The 15309-nt window shown below is 45.2% G+C and overlaps 1 protein-coding gene across 1 annotated transcript in view; it reads right to left on the bottom strand.

Annotated features, from left to right (window-relative positions):
- Positions 1-208: 208 nt before the first annotated feature.
- GPAT4 (glycerol-3-phosphate acyltransferase 4) overlaps positions 209-15309 on the bottom strand; it is a 35525-nt gene continuing 20424 nt past the window's right edge. Inside the window, exons 4-12 of the mRNA XM_058194650.1 lie at positions 14963-15257; positions 13442-13516; positions 8736-8825; positions 8014-8107; positions 6175-6229; positions 3513-3598; positions 2058-2186; positions 1872-1951; positions 209-885 (exon numbers count right to left, since the gene is read on the bottom strand). Of these exons, the coding sequence (XP_058050633.1) occupies positions 777-885; positions 1872-1951; positions 2058-2186; positions 3513-3598; positions 6175-6229; positions 8014-8107; positions 8736-8825; positions 13442-13516; positions 14963-15257 (1013 nt within the window). The 3' untranslated portion in view covers positions 209-776. The remainder of the gene's footprint in view (positions 886-1871; positions 1952-2057; positions 2187-3512; positions 3599-6174; positions 6230-8013; positions 8108-8735; positions 8826-13441; positions 13517-14962; positions 15258-15309) is intronic.

The following is a 15309-nucleotide window of genomic DNA, read 5'->3' on the forward strand; positions in this document are numbered from 1 at the left end:
CTGATGCTTTTTTCAGCCTCTGAAACCTCGGTTTGAGAAGCTAGGCGGGGCTACGTTCAGAGTATAAGATACACCCAGATTTTCACCCTCTTTTTTGGTGGAAAAAGGTGTGTCTTATACTCCGAAAAATACGGTACTTCTAAGGGAGCCTCTTCCCCTTTTAACACCCAGAGACGGACCAAGAGAACAGGACTCCACAAGGGACTGCCTCCTTCAACGTTATTTAATACAAAATGCAGAGGGGACCCATGCGGCAGCTGCATTCAGGTTTTCTGGTTTTTTGTTTTTCTTTCTTGGAGAGGGGAGACAGGGACCGAGGGCGGAAGGTGCAAGGAGGCGTCGGGCCCCTCCTCTGAAGCGCTTCCCACAGGGAGTGGCGGGAGGGGATCTCTCGGTGGGAGCAGAGGTCCCGCCAGCACGCACACACACCTCTCCGTGGCGCTCCTCTGGGGGACACAGCCGTGGACTTCGGCCGATTCCCGCAAAAGATGACCAGCACTGCGTTTTGCCAGCGATGGCCAAAGTCCCTCGGTTGCTGCTGCTGCTGCTGCTGCCGGGTCTGAGCTGGAGAAATTAGGAGGACGTCTCTCTCCCTTTGGCCACAAGGGAAGGGCAGGACAGGGGGCTAGTGAATTAGGAAACACCCCCCACCCCGCAGAGCTTGAAAAGTGGATGCTGCTGCTGTTACAGGTCATCTAGGAGTCCCGAGACTAGAAATTGTTCTTAGGCAGTCAGTGCTGTAACAGATTTCCCTCCCCACTCCCATCTCCGGGAGCTCAGGAGCGGCTGCGGTCCTCGTGATTGCCCACGATCATCTTGCTGTAGAGCTTCTGCTGCTCCTCTTTGAAGGTGTCCTTCACCTTTTCCCTCTTTAGGCCCCCGTCCCTGTGGAGAAAAGACAAGACAGCCGTCGGAGCGGAACGGTCACTCTGGGCCTGAGCAGGAGGTCAGCTAGGACGGGGGTCTCCAACCTTGGTCCCTTTTAAGTCTTGTGGACTTCAACTCCCAGAGTTCCTCAGCCAGCTTTGCTGGAAATTGAAGTCCACAAGACTTAAAAGGGACCAAGGTTGGAGACCCCTGAGCTAGGAAACTGGTCTTTGGTGGGGGGAGGGGGGCATAAAAAATGGGGATGTTAATCTCTGTGGAGATTCTCAGGTCATCCAGGTCATGGCTGTCCCAAAGGTACTTTTTTTTCCAAGAGGCAATGAGAGTTTCTGGTTTTCCTTTGAAGACGTTTCGCTTCTCAGCCAAGAAGCATCTTCAGCTCTGACTTAGATGGTAGGAAAGAGAAGGATTTATATCCATTCCCCAGCATCCAAGACAGCTGAAGCAGCTTCTTGGCTGAGAAGCAAAACGTCTCCAAAGAAAAGGAAGGAAGGAAGGAAGGAAGGAAGGAAGGAAGGAAGGAAGGAAGGAAGGCTAAGCCAACCTTGAACCAGTCAGGATCGAACTCCTGGCTGTGGGCAGTTAGCTTTCACTACTACCTTCTAACCACTGGGAGGGAGGGAGGGAGGGAAGGAAGGAAGGAAAATAGCAATAGCACTTAGACTTATATACCGCTTCACAGTGCTTTACAGCCCTTTCTAAGCGGTTTATAGAGTCAGCCTATTTCCCCCTCCAACAATTTGGGTCCTCATTTTACCCACCTTGGATGGATGGAAGGCTGAGTTAACCTTGAGCCGGTGAGATTCAAACTGCCAAATTGCAGGCAGTCAGCAGAAGTCACCTGCAGTGCTGCAGTCTAATCACTGCGCCACCGAGGCTCTTACATTTATCTCCTTCCCTTTGTTCCCACCTCCGACCAATCTCATCGTACATACGTTGTGCACTGGCAATCAAGATTTGAACTGAATCAGTCTGGACTGGCTTACCATAAGAGATCCACCAGGCCTCCCTGTCTGGCAATGGCAGATTTCACCCGGTTGGCAAACTGCACGGCATCTTCATCAGGCTGAAAGGGAAAACAGCCGAGAGGGTCAGTTTGCTTTCAGAAAGGATCCAAGGGAAAATCTCAGCTGATTTTCTGGTGTCCAGAAGCCTTGATCCAGTTGACTCACCTGTCTGGTCATTGGAGGCAGGTACCAGACGCTGCAGACAATTGCCCAGCTAGTCATCATCCTGAGCAGATAGTTCACCATGCCGTATTTGCTGCTGTTAAAAAAGGCATCCCCAAATTGAGGGTCATACTGAAGACAAAAAAAAAGAAAAGAAAAAGAAAGTGAGTGAGTGGGTGGGAGAAAAAGGCAAGATGGTAGCAAGATTCACACAGAGTACAAGAACAGAGTCCTGCAAATATAGCATAACAAGGTAACAGAGTTGGAAGGGACCTGAGAGAACTTCTAGTCCAGCCACAGGAGACCCTAGACCAGGGGTGTCAAACTCAAGGCCCGCGGGCCGCATCCAGCCCACGGAGTGCTTAGATCTGGCTCACGGGGCTGCCCTGGAAATAGCGAAGGATCGGCCCGCGGTGCCTCTGCCAGCAAAAACAGCGTCCGGGCAGGATATCAAGCTGGCCATGGCTACCTACACCCATTAAGGTCAAACACAACCCTGATGTGGCCCTCAATGAAACAAGTTTGACACCCCTGCCCTAGACCATTCCAGACAATTGGTTGTCAATCTCTTCTTGAAAGCCTCCAGTGAAAGAGCATCCACAACTTCTGGAGGCAAGTCATTCCACTGATTGATAGGAAGTTTCTCCTTAGTTCTAGGTTGCTTCTCTGCTTGATGAGTTTCCACCCATCGCTTCTTGTCCTAACCTTCAGGTCCTTTGGAGCAGGGGTCTCCAACCTTGGTCCCTTTAAGACTTGTGGACTTCAACTCCCAGAGTCCCTCAGCCAGCAAAGCTGGCTGAGGAACTCTGGGAGTTGAAGTCCACAAGTCTTAAAGGGATCAAGGTTGGAGACCCCTGCTTTGGAGAATAGCAAACAAACAATTGTTTGTTAACAGACAGACCCCCCAAATATTGGGACACTGCTATTGTGCCACCCATGTTACTATGCATGCCGTTCTCTGTGGTTGAAAAGTACAAGTCTTTTGAGTTCCGCAGCTGTTAGAATGTGAAACCAAGATTGAAGGATGGCTTCTATGAACTGGGTTTTATTGCTGGCTCGCTTCTGATTTTCTTTAGCCGGCTCCATAGATTTTCAATTGGGTAAAGGTCTGAACAGTGAAATAGGATTATCTTGAAACTCCCCCACCCCAAAAAAAACCAGTGGTGTTATTCACCATCAAACCTCAAAAATACACTTTTCCCAAAAGTTTCTGCAATTTTGGCCACTACTGTAAGGCCATGTGGGTCAGGAGAGTACCAAAGTCCATGTCCTTCCAATTATATGCGATCGTGGGATTACAGGACGGCATTCCAGACACTGCCTTGATGAAACGTTGGGCCCTACCTACTTTCAGATATCTCTGCCACACCCAGAAAGTAGAGCCACGCCTACCTTTCCAGGTGCCACTCTTACCTTCAAGTTTCAATGTATTTGCTGCTAAGCAGCAGCAATCCTTACCTTGATAGCAACAGGATAAACTGTAGCGTCAATCTCAAAACTCCCTTTCTTGAACATCATCACCGAAGTGTTGTTGATACACGTGCCTATTAAGAGAAACGGAAGAATATCTGCTGTCAGACTCGCTGATAGTGGAAATGATGAAATGAACATTGGGGAAGCCTCTGGGTTGCTGACCCAATCAATCTAATTGGCACTCATCCGATTGAGACTGACACACAGGAAGCAGGATCGTAAGTTTATTTGGAAACAGAACAAACTCTTTTAATTTACATTGCTCGTTCCAAATAGTTGTTTTCGGTTCAGAACGGGAAAACGGGAGTTTTTTTTTTTTTTTTGTTTTTGTTTACATTTATACCCCGCCCTTCTCCGAAGACTCAGGGCGGCTTACAATGTATAGGGCAATAGTTGCTGTTCTCTTTTGTCTTTTTTAAAAAGTTACTATTTTTATGAAACGTTTTATAAGGAAGGAATGCAACCAGAGCAAAAGGGGTGGGGGTGGGGAAGTAAAAAGATAAAGGAGACAACTGAAAATGTAAGTAAAATTGAATAAAATGATTTTTTCGGAACATTAATTTTATGTAAACATCTTGTGCCATTTTTAAATTACAGATCTGTCAAAATCAAGCCAATGTGAAAAAACCAAATCCAAGTGAAAAAATTTCAATAATTTCTATCTAGTGCCTAAAAAACGCCCCCATCCTTATGTAATAAATCATCTAAGGCTTAACCGCAAGTGGTCTTCGACTTATGACCACAACTGAACCCAAAATTTCTGTCGCTGAATGAGACAGTTGTTAAGTGAGTTTTGTCCCATTTTATGACCTTTCTTGTCACAGCTGTTAAGTGAATCATTGCAGTTGTTAAGTTGGTAACCTGGTTATTAAGGGAATCTGGCTTCCCCATTGACTTTGCTTGTCTGAAGGTCTCAAAAGGGGGTCACACGACCCTGGGACACTGCAACCGTCGTAAGTGTGAGTCAGTTGCCAAGCACCTGAATTTTTCTCACGGAGATGTTACATGGTCATTAAGTGTGAAAGAACACTCGTGAGTCATCAGTGCCATTGTAACTTTGGTCTCTAAATGAATGGTTGGAAGTTGAAAAGTTTTATCTTAAGAGAAGCCCAGGTTTTGAATGCAGTGGAAACCCATGTGTAGAATTATCATTCAAAAAAGTTTCCACACTAGAAGAAATTCTGTGGCACGTTTTTTTTTTCAAGTATAAAGTCATGCTAGATATCAAGGCATATCCGGGGGTGAAATGCTCCCGGTTCGAACCGGATCGGATGATCTGGTAGCGATGGTGGCGGGTGGTTCAGAGAACCAGTAGCAAAAATCCCTGCCCCCCTGCCCATCGTAAGAGCCTTTTTTTTTAACTTTTAAAAGCATTTTTTTACAAGCTATTCGGTCAAAAAGGTTGTAAAAAAAATGCTTTTAAAAGGTTAAAAAAAGCCTCTGACGATCCCAGCTGAGCCGTGTGATCATCAGAGCCTTTTTTTTTTACTTTTAAAAGCATTTTTTTACATCTTCGACTGAAGAGATCGTAAAAAAAATGCTTTTAAGTTAAAAAAAAGATTCCACGCCACAGCTGATCACCCCCCCGCGCACTGTTCTACTTACCCCATGTCTGCTTTTGGCATGCACTGCGCGCACACGCAGCTCGTATTTGGTGTGTGGTGCGCACTGCGCATGCGCAGCCAGCGAACCAATAGTAAACTGGTTCAGATTTCACCACTGGGAATATCTTCCTCATCACTTAATTTGCTGTTCTTCCATAAAAGGAAATTCCTTTTCAATTAGAAGCATAGTGTATCCTTCAGTTATGGCCTGGAAAATTTGTTTGGCATAACTTGTGGAAATATTTTGTTTAATTCTGAGCTACGGTAGTGGCCAAAATTGTGGGAACCTTTTGGGAAAAGTGTCTTTTCTAAAACTAGCTAATAACACTTTTTTTGGGAGTAGTACCATAAAATTATATATCAATGGAAAGATAATTTAATCAAGAATGTCATGCAATAACTTCTATGAAGGATTTGCTATTAGAATAGCAGTTACCATATAAAGAAGAAAAGTGAAAAAATGAAATAGACAAAAATTATCACCATGTCAGTTAATCCTTTGTTGGGTAACCCTTAGCATGAATTACGGCCTTCCAACATCTTTCCATGGAATAAGCCAAGTCTTTAAGTTCTGCAGCTGTTATAATGTGAAACCAAGATTGAATGATGGCTTCTATTAATTGGGTTTTATTGCTGGGTCGCTTCTGACTAACAAGTTTCTTTAGTCGGCTCCATAGATTTTCGATTGGGTTAAGGTCTGGTCTATTCCCAGGCCATTCCAGCAGCAAAATTTGATTATCTTGAAACTCCAAAAAAAGTGGTATTATTAGCCATCAAACCTCAAAAATACACTTTTCCGAAAAGGTTTCCACAATTTTGGCCACTACTGTATATGATTGGCTCATAGTGCTGCGGACCTAACTTCTATGATAATGGTCATGGTTCCTCCAGCCCAAGCAGAGCAGTGTTCAGTTAGGAAAAGGAAGCTGGGGACTATCTCTCTCTCTCACCTTTTCCCCCAACTCTATGGTTTAAAACGCCAACTTTCCATTTCATCCATTCAAAGGAACAGACTCGCTCATCTCTCTTAATCTGGGACTTACCTTCAGGGAAAATTAGGATGGGCAGTTTACTTTTGTCACATTTTACCGGACGGCGCTGGGAAGCCCTGCGGTGCAGTGAGAGGCGGGCGGGGAGCCGCCAGCCTTCTCAGCTGAGGGAGGAGGGTTTCAACCGTAGGTGCCTCATTTCCTCCTCGCTTATACTCAGTCCCAGTTTACCCCAGTTTTTGGGGTAAAGGAGGAGGAGGAGGAGGTATACTCGGATCGGCTTATATTCGAGTATATACGGTAGTTTAATTCAGAAACAAAGGGCCTTTGGCTCAAAAGAGCCACCGTCCTACAAAACGTCTAAATATTACATCTATGGAGACTCTCAGTCATCCAGGTCGTGCTTTTTTCCAAGAGGAAGCTGAAGAAGCGAAACGTCTTCAAAGGAAAACCAAAAAGTCCGGTTGCCTCTTGAAAAAGCACCTTGGGGTCTAAATATTACGGAGCGTGATTATGTCGGGGAACTATGGCTGGGCTATCTGCCCTCCCATTGCCCAAAGACGCAGGCTATTCCAGTGAGGGAGGAAAATAATCACTGGTTTCAAGGAATTTATTTATTTATTTATTTATTATTTAAACTTATATACCGCCCTATCTCCCAAAGGACTCAGGGCGGTTTACAGGCATATAAAAAACATCAATATACAAATTAAAATAATCATTAAAAGACTTATTCTAATGCCAATAGTTAATAATACCAATTGTTAAAAATAGAAATATAAATATTAAAATCGATTTAAAACCCCTCTAAATTTAAAAAATCTAAGCCAGTCCTGCGCAGATGAATAAATGTGTCTTGAGCTCGCGACGGAAGGTCCGAAGATCTGGAAGTTGACGGAGTCCTGGGGGTAGTTCGTTCCAGAGGGTGGGAGCCCCCACAGAGAAGGCCCTTCCCCTGGGCGTCGCCAGACGACACTGCCTAGCTGACGGCACCCTGAGGAGTCCCTCCCTGTGAGAGCGCACGGGTCGGTGAGAGGTATCTGGTCGCAGTAGGCGGTCCCCTAAGTAACCCGGCCCAATGCCATGGAGCACTTTAAAGGTGGTCACCAAAACCTTGAAGCGCACCCGGAAGGCCACAGGTAGCCAGTGCAGCCTGCGCAGGATGGGTGTTATGCGGGAGCCACGGGGGGCTCCATCTATCACCTGCGCAGCCGCATTCTGGACTAACTGCAGCCTCCGGATGCCCTTCAAGGGGAGCCCCATGTAGAGAGCGTTGCAGTAATCCAGGCGAGACGTCACGAGAGCGTGAGTGTGAATGTGCTGGTAGATGACCAGGACAGACGATGTCAAAGCCTGACTTTCTCCAGAGGACAACTGGAGACCTGCTTAGCATCCTCGGGTTGGAAGGTACCTTGGAGAGCTTCTAGTCCAACCTACTGCCCATGCCAGGATAACTTATGCCATCCTAGACGAATGAATACCCGATCTTTTCTTGAAGACCTCCAACGATGGAGCATCCACCTCATCCAGGAGGTGAGCCATCCCAGGAGGTGGCCTAGAGGTGGAGCTCTCGCCTCACAATCAGGAGGCTGTGAGTTCAATTCTAGGTAGAGGCAGATATTTCTCTCTCTGGCCACACTTGAGAATATATCTGCTAAACAAAACTCCGCATTGGCGACAGGAAGGGCATCTGGCCATTAAAACATTCTGCTTGCTCCATTCAGTTGCCCAGACTCCACCCCGCAAGGGATTATGGGGTCGTTAAATGAAGATGATGATCATGATATAATGGGATTTATTCTGCACCAACTGGGAATTTGTAAAGGGAGGATGAAATGGAATGAGGTCCAACACATACAACCCCACCCACACACAAAGACTTGATGTCCTTACCATTGCATAGTAGCCATCGCTGGCCAGAATGATGACATCAATCGGTGATGTATGGTTAGCCACGCAGATTCCTCCGTTACGGGGCTTATTTTCCCTAAGGTTAGGAAGGAAAAAGAGACTACATGAAAAACTGAAGCAAATGCTCAACTGACTCAAGAGTAAGGCAGACAGCTTATCTGCATGCATCCTTCACTCCCCGTTCCCCGCTCTTAATGGATAAAGAACCTCTAGGCCAGAGGCAAGGAACTATTACCTTTTTATGACTTGTGGACTTCAACTCCCAGAATTCCTGAGCCATGCGTACACAGGAATTCTGGGAGTTGAAGTCCACGAGTCATAAAGGGGTCCTAGTTCCCCACCTTTGCTCTAGGCCTTGCCCCACAGATCAGGGAAGTAGATGCTTAAAACACAAGCACACAACCCTCCAAACTTATCTGAGAATCTCAATATGCTGTGCCCCCCCAAAAAAAGCTCTATAAATGAACAACTGCCTAGATAAATTATTCTAGAATGTCAAACTATTATGTCTATTTACTAAATCTGCACTACTATTAATCTTCTCATCTTCACAGGTAGCCTGTGCTACCTTTCTAGAGAATAGAAAGTATATAGTAAATAGAATAGAATAGAATAGAATAGAATAGAAAGACTAGTACATAGAAAGTTTTGTTCTCGTTCTTTGGACAAATATTTCACAAACTTCCTCCCAGTCCCCACCATACCGGTGATGATAGGTGATGATAGCTGTAAGAGCTCGTATACAGATCCGATAGCACATCAGATGCACATGTTTGCTGAGGAATTCTTTGTGCCTAAAGACAAGAAGAACTGTGTTATTATATCCCATCTCAGTTTATAATTCAACCCAACTGCCGGACAGGCTAATAATTTATAACATTACTCTCTTGCCTTTCCCAAACAATGCTTACAAACCTCAAGGAAAAAAAGAACAATGAAAAACAGCAATGCATCCAATTTTACGTGGGAGAAAACCCGAATAACCAAAGACCTACGTACAAACACCCGTGAAAACCTCAGAAAACAAATTATATGTATGTATATGTATATATATATGTCTTTGGTTATTCGGGTCAAATCCCCTGCAACTAATTTGAGCACAACCAAGCCCCCACCCAAACAGGACACACCCCAGCCAATCAGAGCACAGCCAAGCTCCCATCCAATCAGAGCACAGCCAAGCTCCCATCCAATCAGAGCACAAAAACCCCCATCCAATCAGAGCACAGCCAAGCTCCCATCCAATCAGAGCACAGCCAAGCTCCCATCCAATCAGAGCACAGCCAAGCTCCCATCCAATCAGAGCACAGCCAAGCTCCCATCCAATCAGAGCACAGCCAAGCTCCCACCCAATCAGTTCAAACCCCCACTAGCAGTTAAAAGGGAGGAAACAGCTGCAATCGCACATTGCTCCCAGAAGCACGAAGCTGTAAACACCTAGCCTGAAGATGATGATCATGATATAATGGGATTTATTCTGCACCAACTGGGAATTTGTAAAGGAGGATGAAATGGAATGAGGTCCAACACATACAACCCCACCCACACAAAGACTTGATGTCCTTACCATTGCATAGTAGCCATCGCTGGCCAGAATGATGACATCAATCGGTGATGTATGGTTAGCCACGCAGATTCCTCCGTTACGGGGCTTATTTTCCCTAAGGTTAGGAAGGAAAAAGAGACTACATGAAAAACTGAAGCAAATGCTCAACTGACTCAAGAGTAAGGCAGACAGCTTATCTGCATGCATCCTTCACTCCCCGTTCCCCGCTCTTAATGGATAAAGAACCTCTAGGCCAGAGGCAAGGAACTATTACCTTTTTATGACTTGTGGACTTCAACTCCCAGAATTCCTGAGCCATGCGTACACAGGAATTCTGGGAGTTGAAGTCCACGAGTCATAAAGGGGTCCTAGTTCCCCACCTTTGCTCTAGGCCTTGCCCCACAGATCAGGGAAGTAGATGCTTAAAACACAAGCACACAACCCTCCAAACTTATCTGAGAATCTCAATATGCTGTGCCCAAAAAAAAAAAAAGCTCTATAAATGAACAACTGCCTAGATAAATTATTCTAGAATGTCAAACTATTATGTCTATTTACTAAATCTGCACTACTATTAATCTTCTCATCTTCACAGGTAGCCTGTGCTACCTTTCTAGAGAATAGAAAGTATATAGTAAATAGAATAGAATAGAATAGAAAGTATATAGTAAATAGAATAGAATAGAATAGAATAGAATAGAAGTAGAGTAGAGTAGAATAGAATAGAATAGAAAGACTAGTACATAGAAAGTTTTGTTCTCGTTCTTTGGACAAATATTTCACAAACTTCCTCCCAGTCCCCACCATACCGGTGATGATAGGTGATGATAGGTGATGATAGGTGATGATAGCTGTAAGAGCTCGTATACAGATCCGATAGCACATCAGATGCACATGTTTGCTGAGGAATTCTTTGTGCCTAAAGACAAGAAGAACTGTGTTATTATATCCCATCTCAGTTTATAATTCAACCCAACTGCCGGACAGGCTAATAATTTATAACATTACTCTCTTGCCTTTCCCAAACAATGCTTACAAACCTCAAGGAAAAAAAGAACAATGAAAAACAGCAATGCATCCAATTTTACGTGGGAGAAAACCCGAATAACCAAAGACCTACGTACAAACACCCGTGAAAACCTCAGAAAACAAATTATATGTATGTATGTATGTATGTATGTATATGTATATATATATGTTTTGTAGGTTTTCACGGTATATATATATATATATATATATATATATATGTATGTATATGTACGAAGCAGAAGCACGAAGCTGAAGCCTGAAGATGACGAATGAGACTTTCGTCATCTTCAGGCTAGGTGTTTACAGCTTTGTGCTTCTAGGAGAAAAAGCACGAAGCTGTAAACACCTTTTTTTTTCTCTCCTAGAAGCATGAAGCTGTAAACACCTAGCCTGAAGATGACGAATGAGATTTTGTCGAAACGTCGCCAAGACACTTCCAATTTTACACGGGAGAAAACCCGAACAACCAAAGACCTATATACAAACACCCGTGAAAACCTCAGAAAACAAATTATATGTATGTATGTATGTATATGTGTATATATATATATGTTTTTGTAGGTTTTCACGGGTATATATATATATATATATATATATATATATATATATATATATATATATATATGTCTTTGGTTATTCGGGTCAAATCCCCTGCAACTAATTTGAGCACAACCAAGCCCCCACCCAAACAGGACACACCCCCAGCCAATCAGAGCACAAAAAAACCCCCCATCCAATCAGAGCACAGCCAAGCTCCCATCCAATCAGTTCAAACCCCCACTAGCAGTTAAAAAGGGAGAAACAGCTGCAATCACACATTGCTCCCAGAAGCACGAAGCTGAAGCCTGAAGATGACGAATGAGACTTCGGCGAAACGTCGCCAAGACACTTCCAATTTTGTCGAAACGTCGCCAAGACACTTCCAATTTTACGTGGGAGAAAACCCGAATAACCAAAGACCTACGTACAAACACCCGCGAAAACCTCACCAGATGCGGCACATGCAGGCCACGCCCACTCCAGCTCTGCAAATGGGAAAAACATCACGGAATGTCATATGACAGCAACGTAACCTGGCGAGTTTGACCACCTGTGTCTCTCACACACATGTGCTTTGATGTCACGGAGACATACGAAAAGGGTGGAAGTCGCAAGGTGAGGGTGCAATGCAGCTGTTGTCGTTTTGACAAAAGCGCTGGATTGGGCGGCCGCTTCTGATTTCAATCACGGAGAGTATTTGTAGCTCGGGGTTGAAATGAGGGCTCCTTGGTGCTCTCTGAGCTCGGCGGTTTCCCTGCAGGCTGTTTTCATTAATTATGCAGACATTTTCTTGTTTCATTAATTTTATTTTAAAATTAATTTTAATTAATTTTATTTTATTAACATTTATTAATTTTATTAATTAATTTCATTAATTTTCCTTAATTATGCAGACATTTTCTTGCAGACATTAATGAAATGTCTGCAAAAAAACAACCAGGCTCTCTTGTGGTCCGCCAGCAGCCTGCGGAGCTGGCAACGGAGTCGGACAGCGATGAGGCTGAGGAAGAACATGGGCCAGTCCTGGAGGCTGGGGAAGGCCTGGATGACAGCTCTGCGTCGGAGGCAAAGGTGGGGCCAGGGCCACCGGGGAGTGATGTGCTGACTCTGGAGCCTCCAGAGGCTGATAGTAGTGAGCCAGAGGAACAAGAGGAGCCTGTTCCTAATGCACACATGAGAAGAGCTGCCAGAAGGCAAGAGCAGCTCAAGCAAAGAGGACAACTCGGGAGTAGGGCCAAGAGATGATTGGCCCCTCCCATAAGGCTTAAAAGACCAGCAACGGTGTTTGGGCTTTGCCGGAAAACAAAGTTGGTAGCTTTGTCTTGCTGCATTTGTTTCTTATCGGCGTCTTCTGAACTTTTGCCAAGAAAGGCCTTTGGCAGTTTGCTTAATTAAACCAAGGTTGGTGATAAGACAGAGGAATTGTATTGGGAGGAACTTGCTTTAATTTAGTTGAACGACGTTGAGAATGAGTTAATTCTCAGCTGCTCGAATAAAGTTTGTTTTTACACTGACTGAGTTTCCTGCTACCTACTTGGGCCTGGGTCACAACAGGCTCACAGAGCATCAAGGACCCCTTTGCTTCGGATTTCTTACAAGAGCCCACTCCTAGGGACACCCTCGGCAAAGCAGGACCCATTAAGTCTGTTCCAATAATTGGCTGATTTCCAAGTAAGATGCGAAGCAAAGAGCTTCCTCTCCGCATCGCCCTGTAAATCTGAGCGGTGTAAAGGCCAAGTGCTTAGGACAGGCATTTCCTTAAGATGTTATCCAACAAGTCGTAAAGTCAGCCTTCTGAATCCTGATCTGCCAGCCTTTTTACAGAATGACCTATCACTCCATTTAAATCTCTTTTTTTTTTTTTTCCTCCTGTGCCCTCAAGTCAATCTTGACTCTCCGGTGACTGCCCAGATAAGTCCAAGCTGTTTTTTTTGCCAGATTTTGGAAGTCGCTTGCCTGCGTTCTTCTTCCCATGCCTAATCGCTTCTCTAACCTGCCTGTTAAAAAGTTTATTTAACGCTCCCTCAAAAATCTGAGGACAGCGTCCCACGTAATGGAAAAGAATGCCAGAGGTGGTGAGAATCCATTTCTTTTAACTCTTGGCTCTTCTGCCCAGATAGTTGGGTAGGGAAGGAAAGTAGGTTTGTCTCTGTTGTTGAAGGACAACCCAAACAATGGAGATGACAACGATTCGACGTGTAAGAGGGGATCAACCCCAACAACTGATTTCTTTTAGATGCTTCGGTTCCTCCCTTTGGCCGGTGAACGTCATATAATTTGCTGCTGAGGACTCACCTTCCATTGGGTAAGAGGCCCACCATGGTAGTGCCCGACACCAAAAGGCTAATACCAGTAAAAGCCAGGGCAACCCTACAAGGGAGGGGGGAAGAAAGGGAGGGAGAGCAAGGTTATTAAGGTACAATCTCATAGCATTCAGATCACGGCAAGATAGCTAGCTGTCCTTCTCTTAACACTTTCTGAATTGGGGACTGACCAACAGAAGGATTTTCCTACCCTTGGGAGGGATGTAGAGGTAACCCCTGACTTACGGCCACAATTGAGCTCAAAATTTACGGTTGCTAAGCGAGGCATTCGTTAAGTGAGTTAAGTGATTCGCTGCGGTTGTTATGTTAGTAACACCGTTGTTAAGTGAATCTGGGCTTCCGCATTGACTCTTCTTTGCCAGAAGGTGAACTCTGAGAAGCTGCAACCGTTGTTAAGTATGAGACAGTTGCCAGGCCTTTTAATGTCAACCACGTGAGCGTGGAGATGCGGCAATGGTCATGTGAAAAACGATCGTTAAGTCACTGTGTTTTTCAGTGCTGTGGTAACTTGAATGGTCACTAAGTGAACTACCGGTACCACGAGAGTTTTCACGATAGGGTGTAAACCCTGAAGCTGGCCTGATGCCGAAGCCATTTTGACCGCTTCAGTATTGCCACACTGGAGCTAAGGAATGGGGAGGGGGGGGGATTTGAGATAGTTGGGATTCTGTAGCCAAAACAAAACATTTTCTCTTGGGAACCAAGGACATTCTCATACCTGGTCGGAGGAAGGCGGGGTGATCTCACCCGGCAGCCAGCCAGAGCCGTGATTGGACCATGCGACCGACTGTTTTGAGGAAGTAGGAGAACTTTTACTTTTAATTACTGTATTTTTCTGACTATGAGATGCACATTTCCCCCCCTCAAAAGAGGCTGAAAATCTGGGTGCATCTTATACTCTGAATGTAGCTTTTCAAAGCTTTCGGCCCTAAAGAGGCTAGCGAGTGAAGCTAGCGAGTGAAGCGATCTTCCACGCTTTGCCTGCTCCCTCCGACTCTCAGCTGTGCTTTAGAAGCTTTTTTTTAGCCCTAACGAGGTGCTGGCAAGTGTGCTTTGCCTGCTTTTCTCATTGCTGCTTCCTCTTTATAAGCTGTTTTTTTATCCCCAAGCAGGGGATAAAAATCAGGAAATAAATGTGCTGAAGCTGACCAGACTAAGAATGCTAGCCAGATGAATACCTGGTAGGCAGATTTCCCCCCACTCCCCCCGCCCCCTATTTTCTTCCCCCAAAACTAAGCTGTGTCTTATACTCTGTAAAATACGGTAGGTGAAAACCGTGGGAACCCTTCAGAGTCAGTTTTCACCAGATCTGCGTCAGCATGATATATCCAATAAAGCTATTCTTTGAGGAATCTACCTGCCTCGGAGTTTTGCTCGCTATGGGTCTGTTACTTGGAACCCTGACATAGGGGTTTCTCCAGGAGAAACAATAAGGTGTCTCATCTTCCTCCTGGCTGTCCAATGAGAAGCCCGAACCCGTCCTGGCCCGTACCTGAGTGGCAGCAAGAAGCAATAGCGGACCAGGAAGCCCAACCCCCACAGGATGGTGAGGCGCAGACTGATGTAGTGGAAGTTGTAGTTGGTTCTGCTCAGCAGGTTCCAGGACGCCAGCTCTTCTGCGGAGAAACGCTTGGTCACCTCATCGTCCATAATGCTCTCCACACCTTTGCGGCAGAAGTAGAAGATGTCGGACAGCTCAAACTCGGGGGCATCCAGGGTCTTGCTGGAGCTCTTACGGTTCTCCTTGATCTCCTCTTCCAACGAAGTGGGCTCTTTGGCAATGATTCCTGCAACAAGACACGCGCCTTTTCCAGCCAAACAGTAGGAGAAGCGGTGCCT

Source organism: Ahaetulla prasina, chromosome 9 (genome assembly GCF_028640845.1).
Source record: "Ahaetulla prasina isolate Xishuangbanna chromosome 9, ASM2864084v1, whole genome shotgun sequence".
NCBI classification, from domain to species: Eukaryota; Metazoa; Chordata; class Lepidosauria; order Squamata; family Colubridae; genus Ahaetulla; species Ahaetulla prasina.